Raw genomic sequence first — 19,488 nt, 5'->3', positions numbered from 1 at the left:
ATTTTCTCCTCTTTAACACCTAAAGTATTAATATCTTCTGAAAATCTTATGCAGATAAATCATGTATCTTCCTTACAACCCACATTGTTCATCCTGAATCATCAATCAAAAAAGTATCATGTCCACACACTTAGAACAATTTTGTTACATAAACATTTTAGAGATAATATTAACACAGAAGACTCTCAGGATAGTGAGTGAGTCAATTCCTAGGCAGATTGAGAAGAAGTCCAGGGTCCCCAAGGAGGAGAAAGGGGCCTGGGGCTCTTGAAGTGGAAATGCTATGCTATGCTATGCTAAGTCACTTCAGTTGTGTCCAACTCTGTGTGACCCCATAGACGGCAGCCCACCAGGCTCCCCTGTCCCTGGGATTCTCCAGGCAAGAACACTGGAGTGGGTTGTCATTTCCTTCTCCAATGCATGAAAGTGAAAAGTGAAAGCGAAGTCACTCAGTCGTGTCCGACTCTTAGCGACCCCATGGACTGCAGCCTACCAGGCTCCTCCATCCATGGGATTTTCCAGGCAAGAGTACTGGAGTGGGGTGCCATTGCCTTCTCCGTGAAGTGGAAATAGGGGTCTGGAATTCTCAAGGAGGAGAGAAGGACAAATGTTTTTCCCCTCTATATTCCTTAGTCTTAGTCAATTACACAACTCAGTTTAAACTGTACTGAGGAAAGTTCAGTCGTGTCTGACTCTTTGTGACCGCATGGACTGTAGACTACCAGACTTCTCTGTCCATGGAATTTTCCAGGCAAGAATACTGGAATTCCCTTCTCCAGGAGATCTTCCCAACCCAGGGATTGAACCCAGGTCTCCCGCACTGTAGGCAGACGCTTTACCATCTGAGCCACCGGGAAATCCAAACTGTACTAGGGATTATAAAACAACAATGTATTGGGCTGGAGGACAGTTTCTCCTTCCTGAAAACCTGACTAATCCTGATATCTTAGAATGTATTATGGGAGTGGGTCTGCCAGGATCTTTCTATTGTTAAATTCTAATCTTGTTATCCTAAAATGTAAATTGTGGGAGTGGGTCTGGTAAAATTTTCACAAACTTGAGACATTCTTTTGATTCATTGTAATAACAAATTAAAAGGTATATAACTCCATTGCTAACACTAGCAAGGGGGTACTCTTTCTGCCCCCTTCTGATGCCTATGTCAGAAGCTTTCTCTATCTTCTTTATACTTTAATAAAACTTTATTACACAAAAGCTCTGAGTGATCAAGCCTTGTCTCTGGCCCTGGATTGAATTCTTCTCCTCTGGAGGCCAAGAATCCCAGCATCTTTTCGTGGTTCAGCAACAACCTTTCAATAGTTATGGTCGGAGAAGAACATTTTTATGCAACTTTGGCCTATGAAAAATTCAACACTTAAAAGGGTTTTAATGCTGATATTCTAGGTAGTAATTTGTGATGTCCTGGCAACGGTGAGCTAGATCAGATCTTTTAAATGATGAAATTCCCTTTCCCCTTGCAATGTGAAGTCATTCTTCTGTTTTCCTTGTTTTTCATCATACAATATTCTTGGAATACACTTGTGGGTTTATGGCTGACATCTGTATTATACTAAAGGAACTCAGAAACGTTGTTCTCCTCATCTGGTAAATGAGGTTAAAAACTTTGCTTACCTTCACACATCACTGAAGAAGCTATGGGATGTGTAGTCAGATGACATGTGTCATTCTGCAATATGCACATCATAATAAAGTTCTCATGCAAGCTAGATAATACAAAATGACAGCGGATACCACCTTCTCAAAATTACTAGCATGGCACTGTGTCACTCTGTGTTTTAGTCACCACCATCCCCAGAGTAAATGCTAAAATGACTCAGAAACCTTGTAAACACTGTCGGTGCTTGCAAGCACTCAGAATAATTTTTGCACCAGTTGGAAAACAATATTTTATCCCTAAATAATTTAAGTGTGAACTCCATCACTCATCTGGATAGATTTGGTGCATGTCAGTCTCAGTTCATGAAGGATGACTTCCTTCTGTCAGTGCTATCAGCAAACCTCACCAGAACCTGGAAAAATGCTGTGATTATAGACCTACAGTCCTTGGGGACTGTCCATCATGCTCCACTGTGGCCATTTTTTTGGAGGGGGGTGGTGTGTGTGTGTTTTCTAAGCATCAAATCCATATCAAAAGCATCCCTTTTGAGTAACCTTAACCACACCTTAGTACAGAGACAAAAGAATTGCTCATTCATCTTCAACATTTTCTACTTAAAACAAAATTAGTTAAGTATGAGGAATGGGGTTACGCTGTGTGTAGAAGCACAAGTTAGGGAACAGCTTTAAGAAACAACATCATATTATTTTTTACAGATAGGCTGCCCACCCTCTTATCTATACCTGTGATTGCATCATAGCCTCTCTTGGCACCTCTGCTGATGTTTTCCCTTGCTTCATCCCATTTGTTTTAACCTGTCATTTTCAGAGTCCAAAGAGTCCCCTTTCCCTTAACCTTTTCCTTTAGCATTGACTCTCCAACAATTGTCTTTAGAGGAGACCAGCTTTAATCTCAAGATCCAGTTATTAAAAGAAAAGATCCTATTTATTAACACGGAAAATACTCTTCTAAGTATCATTCTTCATTCCTGCAAGAATGATCTTTCTCACCTCTCTTCGAAGAATGCAGTGGACCATGACTATCACAAAGCCTTGTAATGAATCAAACACGGCAAAAAGTATCTGAAACAGGATGGAGCGTTTGTCTGTCATGGCCAGAACTGCAGACATCCACGTCAGAGCCAGAAGGGGCAACACCACACAGGAGCTCCAGAGAGATGCCCTGTTGGAAGAGAAGAAGGGACGTTATGTAGCTGCACGTCCACCTCAGGCCATAACCTAATCCCCGTTCAACAAAGCATTCTTGTATGTGGCACCAATATATTAACTTGGAAGCCACAAAGCATATAAGATTCCACAGTTTTACTTATTTTTTGATAAGCAATCCCACAATAGTTATAAAAACAGTTGCAAATTACAAACATTTAAGTATGATCTTAGTTCTAATATTAGTGAATATGATTTATTTTCCATCATAGCATTTTCTCACATGCATGGTAAAAGATTTGTAACAAGAAGATGTAAATGATTGGGACTAACATGGCGTTACTGGCGGTGGTGGCTGATAAAGCTGTTGTTGAAACTACTCCACACTTGGCACATTTGAGCGTCAAACCGCTATGAGGCTCACTCATCTGACTGCAAACAAACAGAACACCCACAAAAAGAACAAAATATTGAATTGTCACCAAAAAAAGTTGCTGCTATAAGTTAGCTTTTAAATATGATTTCATGCAGAAAAACATATTTATCAAAGAGGAATTCTCTTGGTTGTGTTTAAAGATGCATTTATACTACACAGTATTTTTGTAACATTTACCTCTTAATAATATGGGCCTTTGTTACATGTAAAGCATATTTCAATCATTTATACCATAAATGGCCCTTGTATCTACAGGTCAAAGTTGCCCAATACACTGAGTTAAACATAAGCATGTATTTGTGTGGAAATACAGTGAAAACCCTTTATTCAGAACCTTGATAATCAAACAGGTAAGGATTCCTAGTTTCAAAGATTTTCAATGTCATTTACAGGAGGAACATAATATCAACTAAAACCTTCTGAAATACACACAGGTATCTCAGAACTCCAACATAAGGAGATACATATTATAAGCTTTTAGTCCTATGAGGAAGATGTAGCCTTTAACCCAACATATTTACATTTTGAAATTTCATTTAGCATCAATGTACTGCCTATATTTTAGGATGATCTGAATAGAGAGATTGATAAATTTGATGAAGTATTAGTTGCTAATAAATAGAGTGGTAGCTTAGCTTTAATATAGTCACTAAGTTCAAAATGTTCTTTCTTTTTTTTTTTTTTTTTTAATTTTATTTTTTAAAAAAAAATCACATGCTCCCCATCCTGAACCCTCCTCCCTCCCAACCTCCCCATACCATCCCCCTGGGCCTTCCCAGCGCACCAGCCCCAAGCATCCAGCATCGTGCACTGAACCTGGACTGGCATCTCGTTTCATACATGACACATTTTGTCACAGACATAAACCTAATAGTTTTTAAATGGTATATTCAAGTCTAGAGGATTCTGCAGGCAAATTCAGATTCAATCTACTATCTCATAGAAGCAAGTCACACGATGTAGAAAAACTTGACATACATTTCTTTAGAAAAGAGTATTTTTTAAACGAAAGGTTTAACAGAACCTTACCCTCTTAGGAGAAACGAAAATGGAATTATTTGAATCAAACTTCAAAACACCTTGAAATAATTTTCTGTGGTCTCTCATCCATTACCATGTGATGTTTATGTGTAAAATACAGGCTTTCCCTATATTTTGACATTTTAGGAATCAGTGAACTAAAATGTATTGGAATGGGTGAATTTAATTCAGATGACCATTTTATCTACTACTGTGGGCAAGAATCCCTTAGAAGAAATGGAATGGCTCTCACAGTCAACAAAAGAGTCCGAAATTCTGTACTTGGGTGCAGTCTCAAAAATGACAGAATGATCTCTGTTAATTTCCAAGGCAAACCATTCAATATCACAGTAATCCAAGTCTATACCCTGACCAGTAATGCCAAAGAAGCTGAAGTTGAATGGTCCTATGAAGATCTACAAGACCTTCTAAACTTAACAGCAAAAGAAGATGTCCTTTTCATCATAGGGGACTGGAACACAAAAGTACGAAGTCAACAGATACCTGGAGTAACAGGCAAATTTGGCCTTGGAGTACAGAATGAAGCAGGGCAAAAGCTAACAGAGTTTTGCCAAGAGAACACACTGGTCATAGCAAACACCCTCTTCCAATAACACAAGAGATGACTCTAAACATGGACATCACTGGGTGGTCAACACTGAAATCAGACTTATTACATTCTCTGCAGCCGAAGATGGAGAAGCTCCATACAGTCAGCAAAAACAAGACTTGGAGCTGACGGTGGCTCAGATCATGAACTCCTTATTGCCAAATCCAGACTTCAATTGAAGAAAGTAGGGAAAACCACTAAACCATTCAGGTATGATCTAAATCAAATCCTTTATGATTATACAGTGGAAGTGACAAATAGAATCAAGGGACTACATATGATAGACAGAGTGCCTGAAGAACGATGGACAGAGGAAATCATGAGGAGGCAGTGATCTAGACCATCCCCAAGAAAAAGAAATGCAAAAAGGCAAAACGGTTGTCTGAGGAGGCCTTACAAATAGCTGAGAAAAGAAGAGAAGTGAAAGGCAAAGGAGAAAAGGAAAGATATACCCATTTAATGCAGAGTTTCAAAGAATAGCAGGAGAGATAAGAAAGCCTTTCTAAGTGATCAATACAAAGAAGTAGAGGAAAACAATAGAATGGGAAAGACTAGAGATTTCTTCAAGGAAATTAGAGATACCAAGGGAACATTTCATGCAAAGATGGGCAGAATAAAAGACAGAAATGGTATGGACCTAACAGAAGCAGAAGATATTAAGAAGAGGTGGCAAGAAAACACAGAAGATTTTCATGACCCAGATAACTATGATGGTGTGATTACTCACCTAGAGCCAGACATCCTGGAGGGTGGTCAAGTGGGCCTTAGGAAGCACCACTATGAACACAGCTAGTGGAGGTGATGGAATGCCAGTTGAACTATATCAAATCCTAAAAGGTGATGCTGTGAAAGTGCTGCACTCAATATGCCAGCAAATTTGGAAAACTTAGCAGTGGCCAAAGAACTGAAAAAGGTCAGTTTTCATTCCAATTCCAAAGAAAGGCAATGCCAAAGAATGTTCAAACTACCACACAATTGCACTCATCTCACAAGATAGCAAAGTAATGCTCAAAATTCTCCCAGTGAGGTTTCAATACTATGTGAACCAAGAACTTACAGATATTTAAGCTGGATTCAGAAAAGGCAGAAGAACCAGAGATCAAATTGCCAACATCTGTTGTATCATAAAAAAGTGAGAGAGTTCCATAAGAACATCTACTTCTACTTTATTGACTATGCCAAAGCCTTTGACTATGTGGATCACAGCACACTGTGGAAAATTCTTCAAGAGATGGGAATACCAGACCACCTGACATGCCTCCTGAGGAATCTGTATGCAGGTCAAGAAGCAACAATTAGAACTGGACATGGAACTATGGACTAGTTCCAAATTGGGGAAGGGGTATGTCAAGGCTGTATATTGTCACCCAGCTTATTTAACTTATATGCAGAGTACATCATGAGAAAAGCTGGACTGAATGAAGCACAAGCTGGAATCAAGATTGCCGGGAGAAATATCAATAACCTCAGATATGCAGATGACACCAAAATTATGGCCAAAAGAGAAGAACTAAAGAGCCTCTTGATGAAAGTTAGAGGAGAGTGAAAATGTTAGCTTAAAACTCACATTGAGAAAATTGAGATCATGGCATCTGGTCCCATCACTTCATGGCAAATATATGGGGAAACAGTGGAAACAGTGACAGACATTTTTTTGGGCTCCAAAATCACTGCAGATGGTGACTGCCACCATGAAATTAAAAGACGCTTGCTCCTTGGAAGAAAAGTTATGACCAACCTAGACAGCATATCTGGAGAAGGCAATGGCACCCCACTCTAGCACTCTTGCCTGGAAAATCCCATGATCGGAGGAGGCTGGTGGGCTGCAATCCATGGGGTCGTTAAGAGTTGGACATGACTGAGTGACTCCACTTTCACTTTTCACTTTCATGCACTGGAGAAGGAAATGGCATCCCACTCCAGTGTTCTTGCCCGGAGAATCCCAAGGATGGAGGAGCCTGATGGGCTGCTGTCTATCAGAGTCGGACACGACTGAAGCGACTTAGCAGCAGCAGCAGACAGCATATTAAAAAGCATTAAAGATATTACTTTGCCAACAAAGGTCCATCTAGTCAAAGTTTTGGTTTTTCCAGTAGTCATGTATGGATATGAGAGTTGCACTATAAAGAAAGCTGAGCACCAAAGAATTGATGCTTTTGAACTGTGGTGCTGGAGAAGACTCTTGAGAGTCCCTTGGACTGCAAGGAGAGCAACCAGTCCATCCTAAAGGAAATCAGTCCTGAATATTCATTAGAAGGACTGATGTAGAAGCTGAAAGTCTAATATGTTGGCCACCTGATGTGAAGAACTGACTCATTTGAAAAGACCATGATGCTGGGAAAGATTAAAGACAGCAGGAGAAGGGGACGACAGAGGATGAGATGGTTGGATGGCATCACCGACTCACTGGACATGAGTTTGAGTAAATTCTGGAAGTTGGTGATGGACAGGGAGGCCTGGTATGCTGCAGTCCATGGGGTCACAAAGAGTTGGACTGAACTGATCAGGTTTTCCCAGTAGTTTTTTAAAAAACTAATATTGTGGTGGACCATATTTAAACTAAAAATGGTAGAACAGAGAAAGTGACAAGGGTCTCATAATTTAGAATGTCTGGTTTCTTTTAAAGAGGTGCCTTAAGGAGGGTTCGGGATGGGGAACACATGTATACCTGTGGCGGATTCATTTTGATATTTGGCAAAACTAATACAATTATGTAAAGTTTAAAAATCAAATAAAATTAGAAAAAAAAAAAGAAAAAGAAAAAAAAATAAAGAGGTGCCTTCATTGGTGAATTGAACTTTGATAAGATGATAAATCTGAAATTTATTAAGTAAGCAGATTAATCAGCAGACCCCATGAGAAAGATCAAAACTCTGAGTTAGATGTGGGGGTAGAGAATATGATTCTAAACTATTCACTTTACTGATTCAACTTAGGGCAAAGGTATTAGCCACAAGTATCCAGACTTTTCCAAATAATAACTAATAACAGTCTACCCAGTTTGGCTTAGGAATGCTTCAGTGGCCAGTGTGTTTGCATCTGCTCCCAGAAGATTGCCTATACCAATATTCTTCACATTATATGCTTCATAATAGTAGATAAGAAAGTTTCATTGCAGGAAAAAAGAAGAAAATGAAATATCTTATTTGAGATGCTCTAAAAAGACACGTCATTTTATCTTATTTTCACTCTTTTCCAAATATCACTTTATATATGATATGTTGACATTTGCAGTAAATTCCCCCTTGGTAACTAACTATCCTTTATGTATTAGAAAACGTTATTCTAGTTTGGGTATTACAAAACTTGTCAAATTATTGTATTATTGTTTTAATATGCATTCACCCATTCTTTTATTAATCTTTATTGAGCATAAACTATTTGCTTGTCAGTTTCTAATAATTGATTATGAAAAGAAGAAAGGAGATTAAGAAGTAGGTAAAATGGGAAGAGGAATATGTTGATATAATAGAATATGTTGGTACTATATTTGATTCCAAATTATAATGTTTCAAAGGAAACATATGCATATGTATATATATTCTAATAACCTGAAATGGTCTATATTTACAATTAGAGTATCAATTAAATTAATCAGTTAGCTTCTTTACTAATGTTTCTTTAGATAATTCTGATTATGTTCTTCACTGAAGTCTGTGTTATTGGTCTCACTGCTTCTCTGGGAACTAAAAATTAGCTGCAAATGTTCAGGTATGAAAAATTCATTCAGTCACACATTGGAATAGAGAGCAAATTTCAATCTTTAAGCTAAAATAGCATTTTCTATTATAAAAAATAATTAAGCCTAGAATCATTAATTTATTAATAGTCTTTTTCTGCTGTGGACAGTAACCAACATTCTGCTGCTTTAACTTGTATTAACTTTATTTGTATTTCTCCAGTAGTGGCCTTTCAACAAGGAAAAAAAAAAAAGTTTGACTCAGTTTTCCCAGTAAAATAGATGCAACTTCTTTGACATTTTTAGAAACAGGTATTTTAAAATTAATATGTAGACTGAAATGGATACTTTCTATATTCATAAGGATAATGTCATTTCTCCTAAACCTATGTTATGCCTTACAAAGAGTTACATGAATCAAACTGCATATTACATATAAAACAATCAAATGAGAAAAACAATACTGCCTGACTTTAATAAATCCCTAGCATTATGCTTATTCTGATAATCTCATCTCTTTTCCTGACCTCAGTGTCATGAATGGTGGAATCACGGGTGCTTGCTTGACAGAAGTTCAGGGTCCTTTGCAAACAAACTGTCCAGCTTGGCTTCTTCATGTCACCCATCATAACAAGAGTCACCAGTGCTGAGTGAGTGCTTGCTTGCTACTTGCTAGATACTTGAGTGAATGCTTGCTTGGTATTTGCTAGATACTCTAGTGAATGCTTTACACACTTTTTTTTCCCATATACTTTTATCATAAGGCAAGAGTTATTACCCCCATTTTATAGGTAAGAAGATTGAGCTTCAGAAAGATGAAATAACATGCCTAAAGACACACAAAGCTAAGAAATTGCGGAGCTAAATACTGAGCATGATTTTCTCTTTTACCTCCAAGCTTTATCTTAACCACTAACCCACTCCACCCTCAATTTCAGCAAGTAATTATACAACTTTACATCACTAGTGGCAGAAATGAGTTTCTATATCCAGTACCCAGTATGAACAATTTATTCTAACATGATTAACCTAGGCAGAAATAACTGAAGTAGCTGTTGCTCCAATTCTAACCATACATCAGACTATTGATTAATAGTGTGAAAGTTTCAAATTTAAATGGCATAGGAAGCTCAGTGTCTATCCAAGCTCAAGTCTGCCTGTTTAAAGTTGCTTTAAGAGACTTATCTGAAGTGAAAGGGGTCTCCAGATGGGAAGTGATTCCCCCTCAGAAAGGAACCACCAATTATGTGTTTATTACATCATTGCAGTTCTAATGTTTGATTTGAATGATATCCAACTTCACACTGAAAGCCATTAAACCTAATCTTTTAATAGGGGAAAATGCCCAACCTATCTTGTCTATTATTACATAGATTATAAACACATAAATGACTTAAAATTCCCACCAGCCAGTGATAAAATACTATGACCATTAAGGATACCACAGATTATTAAAGAAATGAGAACATCTGGGGTAAGCTTTGAATGGGGGTACAGTTAAACAGAAAGGAGAAACCTATAAACATTTTATAAGAAAAGATACAAAGGGAAATTCAAAGACATTACTATTTAATTCAAGGTTTTACAAATTTATGAGTTAATGATATAACTTTTAAAAGCTGCTATCAACCTGCTTATGAAATGTTATTAAGTCATTAGATATGGTGATATTATAATACAGTAAAATTAAAGGAGATACTTTGCAAAATTTTATAAGTGGTTAAAATGTACAAGTGAAAATTATGAGTAACTTTCTAGCAAGTTATAGTGAAAATGTCATAAAAATGAATGTATGATAAAACTAGTGTTTCCTGACTATTTCGAGTGAAGAATTTTTCTGATATATACAATGAACAAATAAAAGGCAATATTTTTGCCCTACTAAGGTTTGCTTGTCCTTATTCTGTTGTGTCCCATGCTGAAATTAGGTTCAATCTACCCTCCTTTGTGACCAAAACTAGGAGGTCTTTGAAACTCTCACCCAAGAACAATTATTCAAGTCTAGCCTTAATATTTAACCTTCTTGTCTTACAAACAGGCAATACACACAAACAAATCCAGATTTTCTTAATGGACTTTTTAATTATTTTCAGATTTTGCTGACACCTCTTAAGAATAGCCCATTGGAAGCTCGAATGGCATAGTCCACCATACACACCGGTTTTTCAAGAACAAAATCCAAGGCCCAGTCAAATGCAGGCGGTGATCTGGGACTGGTGTGTGGGACGTGCTGTAAAGACCCTTCAAAATCCACCAATTGCAGCTTACCCGGCTCTGTGTTTGAGCTTTTTATCTAGGATCCCATCTCTTGAAACAAGTTTATTAAATACCAAAATGCCAATCACCATGTTGACCTGTCAGACAGAAACAAAGGTTGAAGGGAATCAGGTCCCTGATTTTTCTCAAGAACCCACTTTTATCCATTCACAACCTTGGCAGAATTATGTACTCACAATGGTAGTGACAGGAAGCCCTTCTCAAACATTTCATAAGTGCATACAGGAAAATAGGGCAATTTACCAGTAGTGTCAGTGTCCATCTCTTAAAGGATTCTCGTGAGTTGGCTAGGTGGGTTACTTTAATGTTCTAAAGTACATTCAGCCCATTTACTGTCCATGCTTTGCAGTTAACATTGAGGAAATTAATATTGCACAGGCTAACTTTTAAATTGCCATATTATGCCAATCTAGCATTCTTTTCTCTGACTCATCCTTGAATAAAACAAATGGACTAATGAGCTTTACACTGTGTCTGGGTATCAGAAGATTATGTCTTGCAATGTGCAGCCAGGGTAAGTCCTGCCAGGCAGAGGTGCTAAGGTTTGTCATTGCCCGCAACTGGGAGAACAGAATGACTCTATCCTTCATGCTGTGCAACTATTTTCTCCCATGAGACTGGGGGCATTTTAATGCACCTTGCTTTTCTGGACAAAGGGGAAAGCCTATTCAATTCACCAGCAACCTTTCAGATGGACACTTACACTAATTTTTATACTGTGCTCTATTGAACCAGTCTCAGCATCTCTAAGACTCTTCTATCCATTTAAAAGGTCTCTTGCATAACACAGCTGAGACGAAATCAGACATATTCATCTTTCTCAAGTCAAATTGTAAAATGCTGCAGAGAGAGCTGTGGTCTAGTTGTAGCGGCTTTATTATAAGTGCGCTGGGTTCTCTAACCTACTGGCACTTCCTGATAAAGGAATCCAGTACAATGCTGAAACCAAGATAATCAAGGAAAAATATTTTCTCCTTTTTGCCTTCCTGTTCCTTACCCTCCACAGTCAAAAGAATCTTGGTGTGATACCCATTGCAAATGGTGAAGCCTGTACATTGCAACTAGTAGCTTGCGAAAAATCTGTTTTAAATGAAGCAGGATGACTGGTTCATAAAAAAGAAACTTCTACTTTTCCAATATACTTCGAGCAGATGGAATATAAAGCTAGAGTCTGCTTAATTACTGGTGTAAAGAAGATCCAAAGAAACTGTTAGGTAAAGGCTTAGAAGGGGCTACTCTTCACAGCTTCTTAACAAGATACCATTTGATCAAGCGAAAGACTGACTCATCTTCGTATATCTATATTTGAACTAAAAAACTGTATTCTGTGGATTCTATTAATCTATAATTTAAACATGAGAGAATTCATCACCACTCCAAAGACCTTTTGTCTTTCAATTACACACATACTCATTGTTTCTTCACTTTAGGGTTATATGTATATTAATCTAGATGCCTAGGGAAATAATTCAGTTGATTAAATAAAAATTCAATGCAGTGGATAGAACTATGTCTGATAGTTTTAGTTTTCCTATGCTCTTCTAACACTCATGCCTAGATTTTCTTGTAAATCACCAACAATTTCTGCTCCCTTTTATAATGTAGAGGAGGAAGAACAAACTTTAAAGAAAGAAAACCACATAGAACTATTAAGAAAGATATCTCCAGCTTCCAACTTATTGAATGATTTGTTCAAGAATCGAAAAGGTAACTTTTCAGTTAGAAATCTGATTGTACAGTGAAATGCATCTTTGTATTTAATTCAGATTGTTTCTTTTTTCTCTGACATTTTTCAAAGATTTATTACATAAGAAAGATCTGTAATCAATAAATTCAGAGACACACAGAGGAAAGGCAAGTTTGTGGAAAATTTTCATGTTCCTATAAATAAACATGCAAAGGAATTATTTTGTGATTCAAAAAAGAAAAATTTGTAAAACTTCATGCATAAATATGGTAGGGGTTCTCAACTAGAGGGGGGTGATTTGTACCCTCAGTGAACATTGCAAAATCTCTGGAGACATTTTCTGATTATTACAACTTGAAGGGTACCATTGCTATTTAGCAGGTAGATGCCAGTGGTGCTGATAAACACACAGGATAGCCCCACAACAAAGAAATGTCCAGTTCAAAACATCTGCAGCAGTGAGGAGGAGAAACTTTGACACATGAACATACATTTTCTTGTTGATATTTGGTGTCAGCCCCAGACACCAAATTAAGAGATCTGAATAATTATGTAGATCATATTACAAAAGTATAAAGGTGTAATAGTGTAAAGGTGAAATAATAATAAATGAGGAAATTCTATATGTTAACAAGGAAGAATTTACCAAAACTTACTCAAACTTCTTCACAAATGTGAAATTCCTGAAACAGAAATCCCATACTCTCATGCTTAATATTCTTCAGGCTTCAAAATAAGAGTATTTTAGTGTGATAAAGCGCTGGGTAGACATCAACATTAAAATTTAAGTAATGATTCATCAAACTTTAAAATTTCTGCACAATCAATACGAAAGTGTCACTCTAATGGAAGCAAAGTAGACTTTCTTTGTTAAGAAAAACAATTAAGCTGATTTTGGTGTTTACCAGGACAACAGCGGCTGCAGGTCCCACAAAGGCGTAGAGCAGACCTCCTTCAAGAGAGAGCCAGCAACTGGAAAGAACATCAGATAAAAACTAACACCAATTAGTGACACGTATTACATCACTAACGTGTGACACAAACAGTTTGGACTATGTGCTTAGTCTTGGAATTCTGGCATATTTCAAGGGTTCATAGTTTTTTAAAAAAAATACAAGGAAGATATGGAAAAAAGCTAAAATTAGCGCACTTCGTGAGTAGCAAATACCACATACCTCTCACAGACAAGAAACTTTGATTATGAGGCTTTACTGTCAGGCAGTTAAAACATTTTAGACAAATTACTGTTGCAGTGAGATTTTTACAGTGACTTTCAGTACAAATGTAACTATTAAGTTATGCAAAATGCTGCTTTATATCCATTATGGAATTTTTCAAGTATACTCTGAAGCAGAAACAGTGTGTTTTTAGAGACTTATATGTGCCATTTACCTGTTCTTCCTTGAGGCCATTGAGATAGTGGAAGATATTGGTTTAAAAGCCATCATTGCAGGGAACAGAAAATCTACATTTTGTATGTTTTTTTTTTTCTTTCTTCCAATTTTACTTTTTCCCAGACTGCTAAAAAATCACTAAAGATAAGCTTTTGAATGAAAATAAGTATATCTGTGTTTGTTTCAATTAATAGATTCCCCAAGAGTTGCAGGTTTTCATGGACAAAGACAGTAAACATTTAGGTACAAATGCTCATTCTGTCACATCAAAGGACTGTCAAGAGGTCTTCCAGATGCAGAGTCGTGTCTACCACTTCATGCACCTCTCCTTAACCTCTGACCCTTTCATATTAGTTCTCAGTCCCCTGAATCAGCATGCTGCCTCCAAAATGAACAACAATCAACAATAAACAATACCTGGGGCTTCCTTGATGGCTCAGTGGTAAAGAGTCCACCTGCCAATGCAGGAGACACAGGTTTGATCCCTGACCCAGGAAGATCGCACAGGCCACAGTGCCACCAAGTCTGTGGGCCACCACTATCAAGCCCGTCCTCAAGAGCCCAGGCGCTGCAACTGTTGACCCCACATGCTGAAACTACTGAAGCCATTGCTCCCTAGAGCCCATGTTACGGAACAAGAGAAACCTCTCAGTGAGAAGCATCACAACTCGAGATGAGCCCCTGCTCACCGCCACCGGAGAAAAGCCCGTGCAGCAACAAAGACCCAGCACAGACAAAATAAACAATCTTATTAAAAAGAACACTTAACAATACTCTTCTCTCCTCTTCTAAGAACTTTTTTATATTGGCTGTGGTGGTGGTTCCATGATTCATGCATTTGATAACTCACAGGATTATATACATTTAATAGTGCATGCTACCATGTAAATCAGTGTGTGTGTGTGTGTGTGTGTGTGTGTGTGTGTTTTCAAAGTCTGCATCTAGTTATTGCTCCTTGGTCATAACAGCAATTGATAAAATTCTACTTTCCCACTTTGAGATCAACAATGTAATGTCTATTAAAAAAAAAAACACAAAAACCACCTGGAGGAAAAGCCCTTAGGTATGATAGAACACTTCAGTTTGGCGTCTCCAAGACTGCCACTAAACTTCTCCTGCAGTTTTGTGTAAATTCATCTTCAAATTGGTACTCTCCTGCTTGTACTGCATTCATTTTCAAATACACTCCTTGAGAGCTGGAACTGTGCCATCTATGATCCTACTTCTTTCCATATCCCCACCACAGTGGATTTCAAAAAGAGTCATGCTATTTTGAAAAATAACAGATTAAAGGCAACGGTGCTATAGGAAGACAGCTCTACAGTATACGCTCTCAGCTCATCCTGTAGGTTGTATGAGAGAAACAAGCGCTCTGATGATGTGAGTTCTTGCAATTCTTTGGAAGTTTCCTTGGGATGGCAAGTCCAGTGGTGTCTCTTGGCACACTTTCCACTTAGATGAACCCACCAAGGGCCTAATAAGCCCCAATTCCTATCTCAAACCTGAAGACAATTAAACAGGACACCTCCTTTTAAGACTTACACTTCTAACAAGATGCCATCCTTCTCCCCATTTCTCAGCTGTCTCCTCTACTTTAAAGAGCAGATGAAGCAAAATATGAGACTGTACTGCTTTACATTTGAAATATTAAATATAAACTTGACAAATTCTCCCACAGAATGTTCTCAGTTTTACAGGTCTGATTAGGGTAGGCTGGTACCACATCCCCCTTTTACTCCCTTCTAGTTTCTTCTGTAGCCCAGGCATTCTATAATGTGGTCTACTGATCCCCTGGCCTTTGAATTTGAATACATATCTCCCTAATACAGCAACAAAACTTGAAGTAACATGACAAAATATGGTTGCTGCCAGTATATATTATCATCTGTGAAATCAGAAGCTCAGATCAGAGTCCTATTTTAAAGTGTAAACGTGTCAAGATTTATCCAGGTCTTTAAAAATGCATCTGAGATGGAACATGCAATGTAAATATAGAAATATTTTACAAATTATGATTCTACTTAACCATTAATACTGGAATGACCTATATGGGAATACAATCTAAAAAAAGAGTGGAAATGTGTATATATATATATATATATACACACATATAACTGATTAACTTGCTGTATAGCAGAAACTAACAGAACATTGTAAATCAGCTATACTCCAACAAAAATTAATTTCAAAGAAAGAAAGAAATTAAGACTCTGGTGTTCCAAAGAAATGGGAAATTAAAAGAATTCTGAACAGCCCTGCAGCATTTAATGCCGAACTTTTGTGCATTTAAGAAACCTTATATCATTCCTCGTAATGTGACTTCAACCACCGTTAATGACTCAGTGACAGAGTACAAGCCATCAGCAGTGCCAGCCAAGACTAATGAAGCATATTTGACAGTTTACTTAATTATAAATAAGATTTATCACCGTGGACGGACTTACTAGTGATCAGTGCCATATCCTTTTGTCCTGGTGAAGCCTACGGATGTGGCCACCACTAACGCTGGTAAACCTGCAAGAAAAGCATTGTCACATTTCACATTCAGCTTCCGCCACTGTGCACACGGGCTCAAGCAAAGCCAGGACAGACCCGGAACACCGAAACTGGAGGAACTACCTATGGATGGATCACTTCATAAAACATTATAAAATTTTTTCCAAGTACAAAAATATGAGCGTGATAGCTGGGTTTTTAAGTCAGTGCATTTCTCTGATGTTGCTAGGTTACCACTGCATTTGACATGGGTTTAAAAGAAACTCATAACAGAGATTTAGTATATATTTTTAAGTTATTTTTTCCCTAGGGGTTTACATTCCTATAAAGGAATTTATAGTTATAAAATCAGAAAGGCAAAAAAAAAAAAAAAAAGGATGTTCTGGGGTGATGGAATATCACAGAAGTGGAATGTACAGTTGACCTCATATTGATCCACATCAAGCTGTACTTATAATAAGACAGAAAAAAAATATCTCATCATTTAACTCTTTATGATTTACTTATACTAACAAGAATGTAGGAACAAGGTTAAAGGCCCTGAGGATCTTTAGGCTTCCCACTCATCCTCTTTTCACAATCCTGAATGAAGGTCAGCGATTTATGCCAATTTTTCTTCATGAACCTCTAGGTAGGTAACACTCCATGCCTTAGTCCCTCTTGGCATTCAAGTGCCAGCATCCCTGCAGCAACTCTGACCCGACATCTTTTACTCTATGCTTCTACGAATCATGCTTACCTTGCTCAAGTTCAACAGAAACTCCCTGTGTTTGGTGAGTGGGATTCAGTCTGACCTAAGTTGCTAGCTTTTTTTTTAAGTTCTAGAAGACCGTGCTTTTTTTTTCAGGAAGCCCATGCTTGTTTTTTTCCGATTGAAAAGTTCATCTTCTGATCATCTACCTGTGTCCCCTCCACTCATCATTTTCCCTCCTATCATTTTTCCTTATTCTGGCTATTTTCTTCTGGAAATTTTCACATGATACCATACCCCTTCAGGAGGTTTAAATTATGGGAACTCCAAGGGACACAACTTTTTTTTTAAACAAATACTGGTCTGTGTGTGTGCATATATATATATATATATATATATGTGATATGTAATATATAAAGTACATATGTGTGCATGTACATTTATACATGTGTATACATACACACGTGCATGCATGTGCACACACATATGTAAAATACCTCTTCTTCCCTTTCTCTTTTCTTCCTTCTTGTCCTTCTTCTTTTCAATATAGGTGACTTTTTTGATTGACTAGACCAAGTTTGTCAGAAAAAAATATCCTCTTCTGGGTCCTAAGCTGAAAAGCTAACAGTCTTCATTCCATGTAATTTAGATTAACTTCTTTCTAAATTATTATGTTGCACTTTGCCATCATGAAACTCATATGCCACTCTTCTGCCCACTCTCAGACCTCCTCACAGTCTAGAACCATTGGTTTAGCTTTTTCACTACCCAGAATAGTTTAATATTAGCTGTAAACCTGGAGACCCTGTAAAGCTGTACACCCTTCTCTTCAAGATCACCTTTGGTAATGATGTTAAATAATTTAGCTAAGGTTCCTGTAAATTGCTATTCTTTATACTTCAAGGGAAGTCTTCATTTCCCTACATACTGTAGTTCTTGGATCTAGTCAAAGCCTGATTCAATACCATTCCAGCTTTAGATGGTCTTTATCATGAAATTCAAACAAAAATTGTAACACAGTGTAAGAACATTGCATTCTCCAGTCTCTTCTTAATGGCTTTCCCCCTTGCCTGTGCAGACACAACAGCCCTTGGCTGAAATCTGATGGATAACCTTGGTGCTCCTGGTCTTGTGTTTTTCTAGCATGGATTATTCTGACATGGTAATAAGTTCACTTATTTGTGATTCTTTAGGCTACCTCTAGCATTCATTTGTTATATCTTTGGTCCAAATTTCCTCATTTATTTTTAGTGCAAGTCTTTTGAAACTCAAAGGCAAACGTGAAAAAATCCTGAGCTTTTTCTAAAACTAGTTCTTTAATTAATTAATTCTAATTAAACTAAATGAATTCATTAATTTCAGTTAAACTTTAGAATTGGCCCTTTGAAATGTATAAGTCCAAACTTTAGAATTGGCCCCCTGAAATGTATAGGTCCTCCAGATTCCCATTTCATACGGCACTGTGAGAGGAACTTTTATTAATGAAAAATTAATTCATCCTCAGCCTGTCAGCAATTTTTGTGCTTCCTTTGAGAACTCCATGGACTAGCCATGTGGCTTCATTCATGGTCTAGATGACTTTCTCTTGTGTCGTGAATAGCTCTCTTGAAATAGACACTTTAAAGCTTTCTGAACTTTGCACTGAACTGAACTTCTTAAGACATTTTGCGTTTTCAGAACCTATAGTAGAGAATACTTTTGATTTCTTCCCTGTAGATACCTTACATCTCATTTACTACCATGTGAGCACTATTGATTACCAACTGACCAGCTATGTGGCCATCCAGTATTCACTCTTTTTAAAGTTCCACAACCTCAAAGAATGTTCCAATATGACTAACATCCTATATTTCCACTTCGACATACTGAATTAGACACAAAGAAAAGTAGCCTGGGGATAATCACAGTTTCCAACTTCATTCATTACAGCAGCGTTCAAAGTCATTTTAACAAGAGCATAAAAGAGAATAGCAATACGCTTACCCCATCCAAGGCACAAAAAGCGTTTCCTTATAAGCCGTGTTCTAATTTTTCCAGTTACAGCCATATATGATTGCCACGCTTCAGTCAAAACCCAACAGAATGAAGCCAGGAAGAAAAAGTGCAGAAATGCTGTGGTGGTCGTACAGATGCTCTGTGGAAACAGAAAAGACTCAACTCAACCCGGGGGGATCATGTGTCTTTCAGAGGGTTGTTAATCTCCAACTCATTGCTTTTACTTCAAATATCTACTTCTTCTTTGTGCCAGAGTAATTGTTTACAGAAATTAGAAACCCTGGAGTCTTTAAGCTGTACAGTGTCTTACAGAATAAAAGTTCTAATGTCATTTGTGTGCTCAATTTTTTATGAGAAGAAGCCTGAATGTAAATTTAAACTCAAGGGAGATTCAAGTTACTACTTTCCTTGATTTTTTT

General features: G+C 37.4%; 1 protein-coding gene across 2 annotated transcripts in view; it reads right to left on the bottom strand.

Moving 5' to 3' along the window:
• Positions 1–19,488, bottom strand: part of ADGRB3 (adhesion G protein-coupled receptor B3) — an 888,911-nt gene that overhangs the window by 46,938 nt on the left and 822,485 nt on the right. Inside the window, exons 21-26 of one of the 2 annotated variants that reach the window (XM_086316215.1) lie at positions 19,058–19,208; positions 16,332–16,401; positions 13,399–13,465; positions 10,798–10,883; positions 3,118–3,216; positions 2,629–2,800 (exon numbers count right to left, since the gene is read on the bottom strand). In XM_086316215.1, coding sequence (XP_086172341.1) covers positions 2,629–2,800; positions 3,118–3,216; positions 10,798–10,883; positions 13,399–13,465; positions 16,332–16,401; positions 19,058–19,208 — 645 coding nt within the window. The remainder of the gene's footprint in view (positions 1–2,628; positions 2,801–3,117; positions 3,217–10,797; positions 10,884–13,398; positions 13,466–16,331; positions 16,402–19,057; positions 19,209–19,488) is intronic. The other variant, XM_086316216.1, reaches the window with a different exon arrangement.

Source organism: Bos grunniens, chromosome 9 (genome assembly GCF_055505025.1).
Source record: "Bos grunniens cultivar Pamir isolate PY7600 chromosome 9, Bosgru_T2T1.0, whole genome shotgun sequence".
NCBI classification, from domain to species: Eukaryota; Metazoa; Chordata; class Mammalia; order Artiodactyla; family Bovidae; genus Bos; species Bos grunniens.
This window is presented reverse-complemented; position numbering and strand designations above follow the sequence as displayed.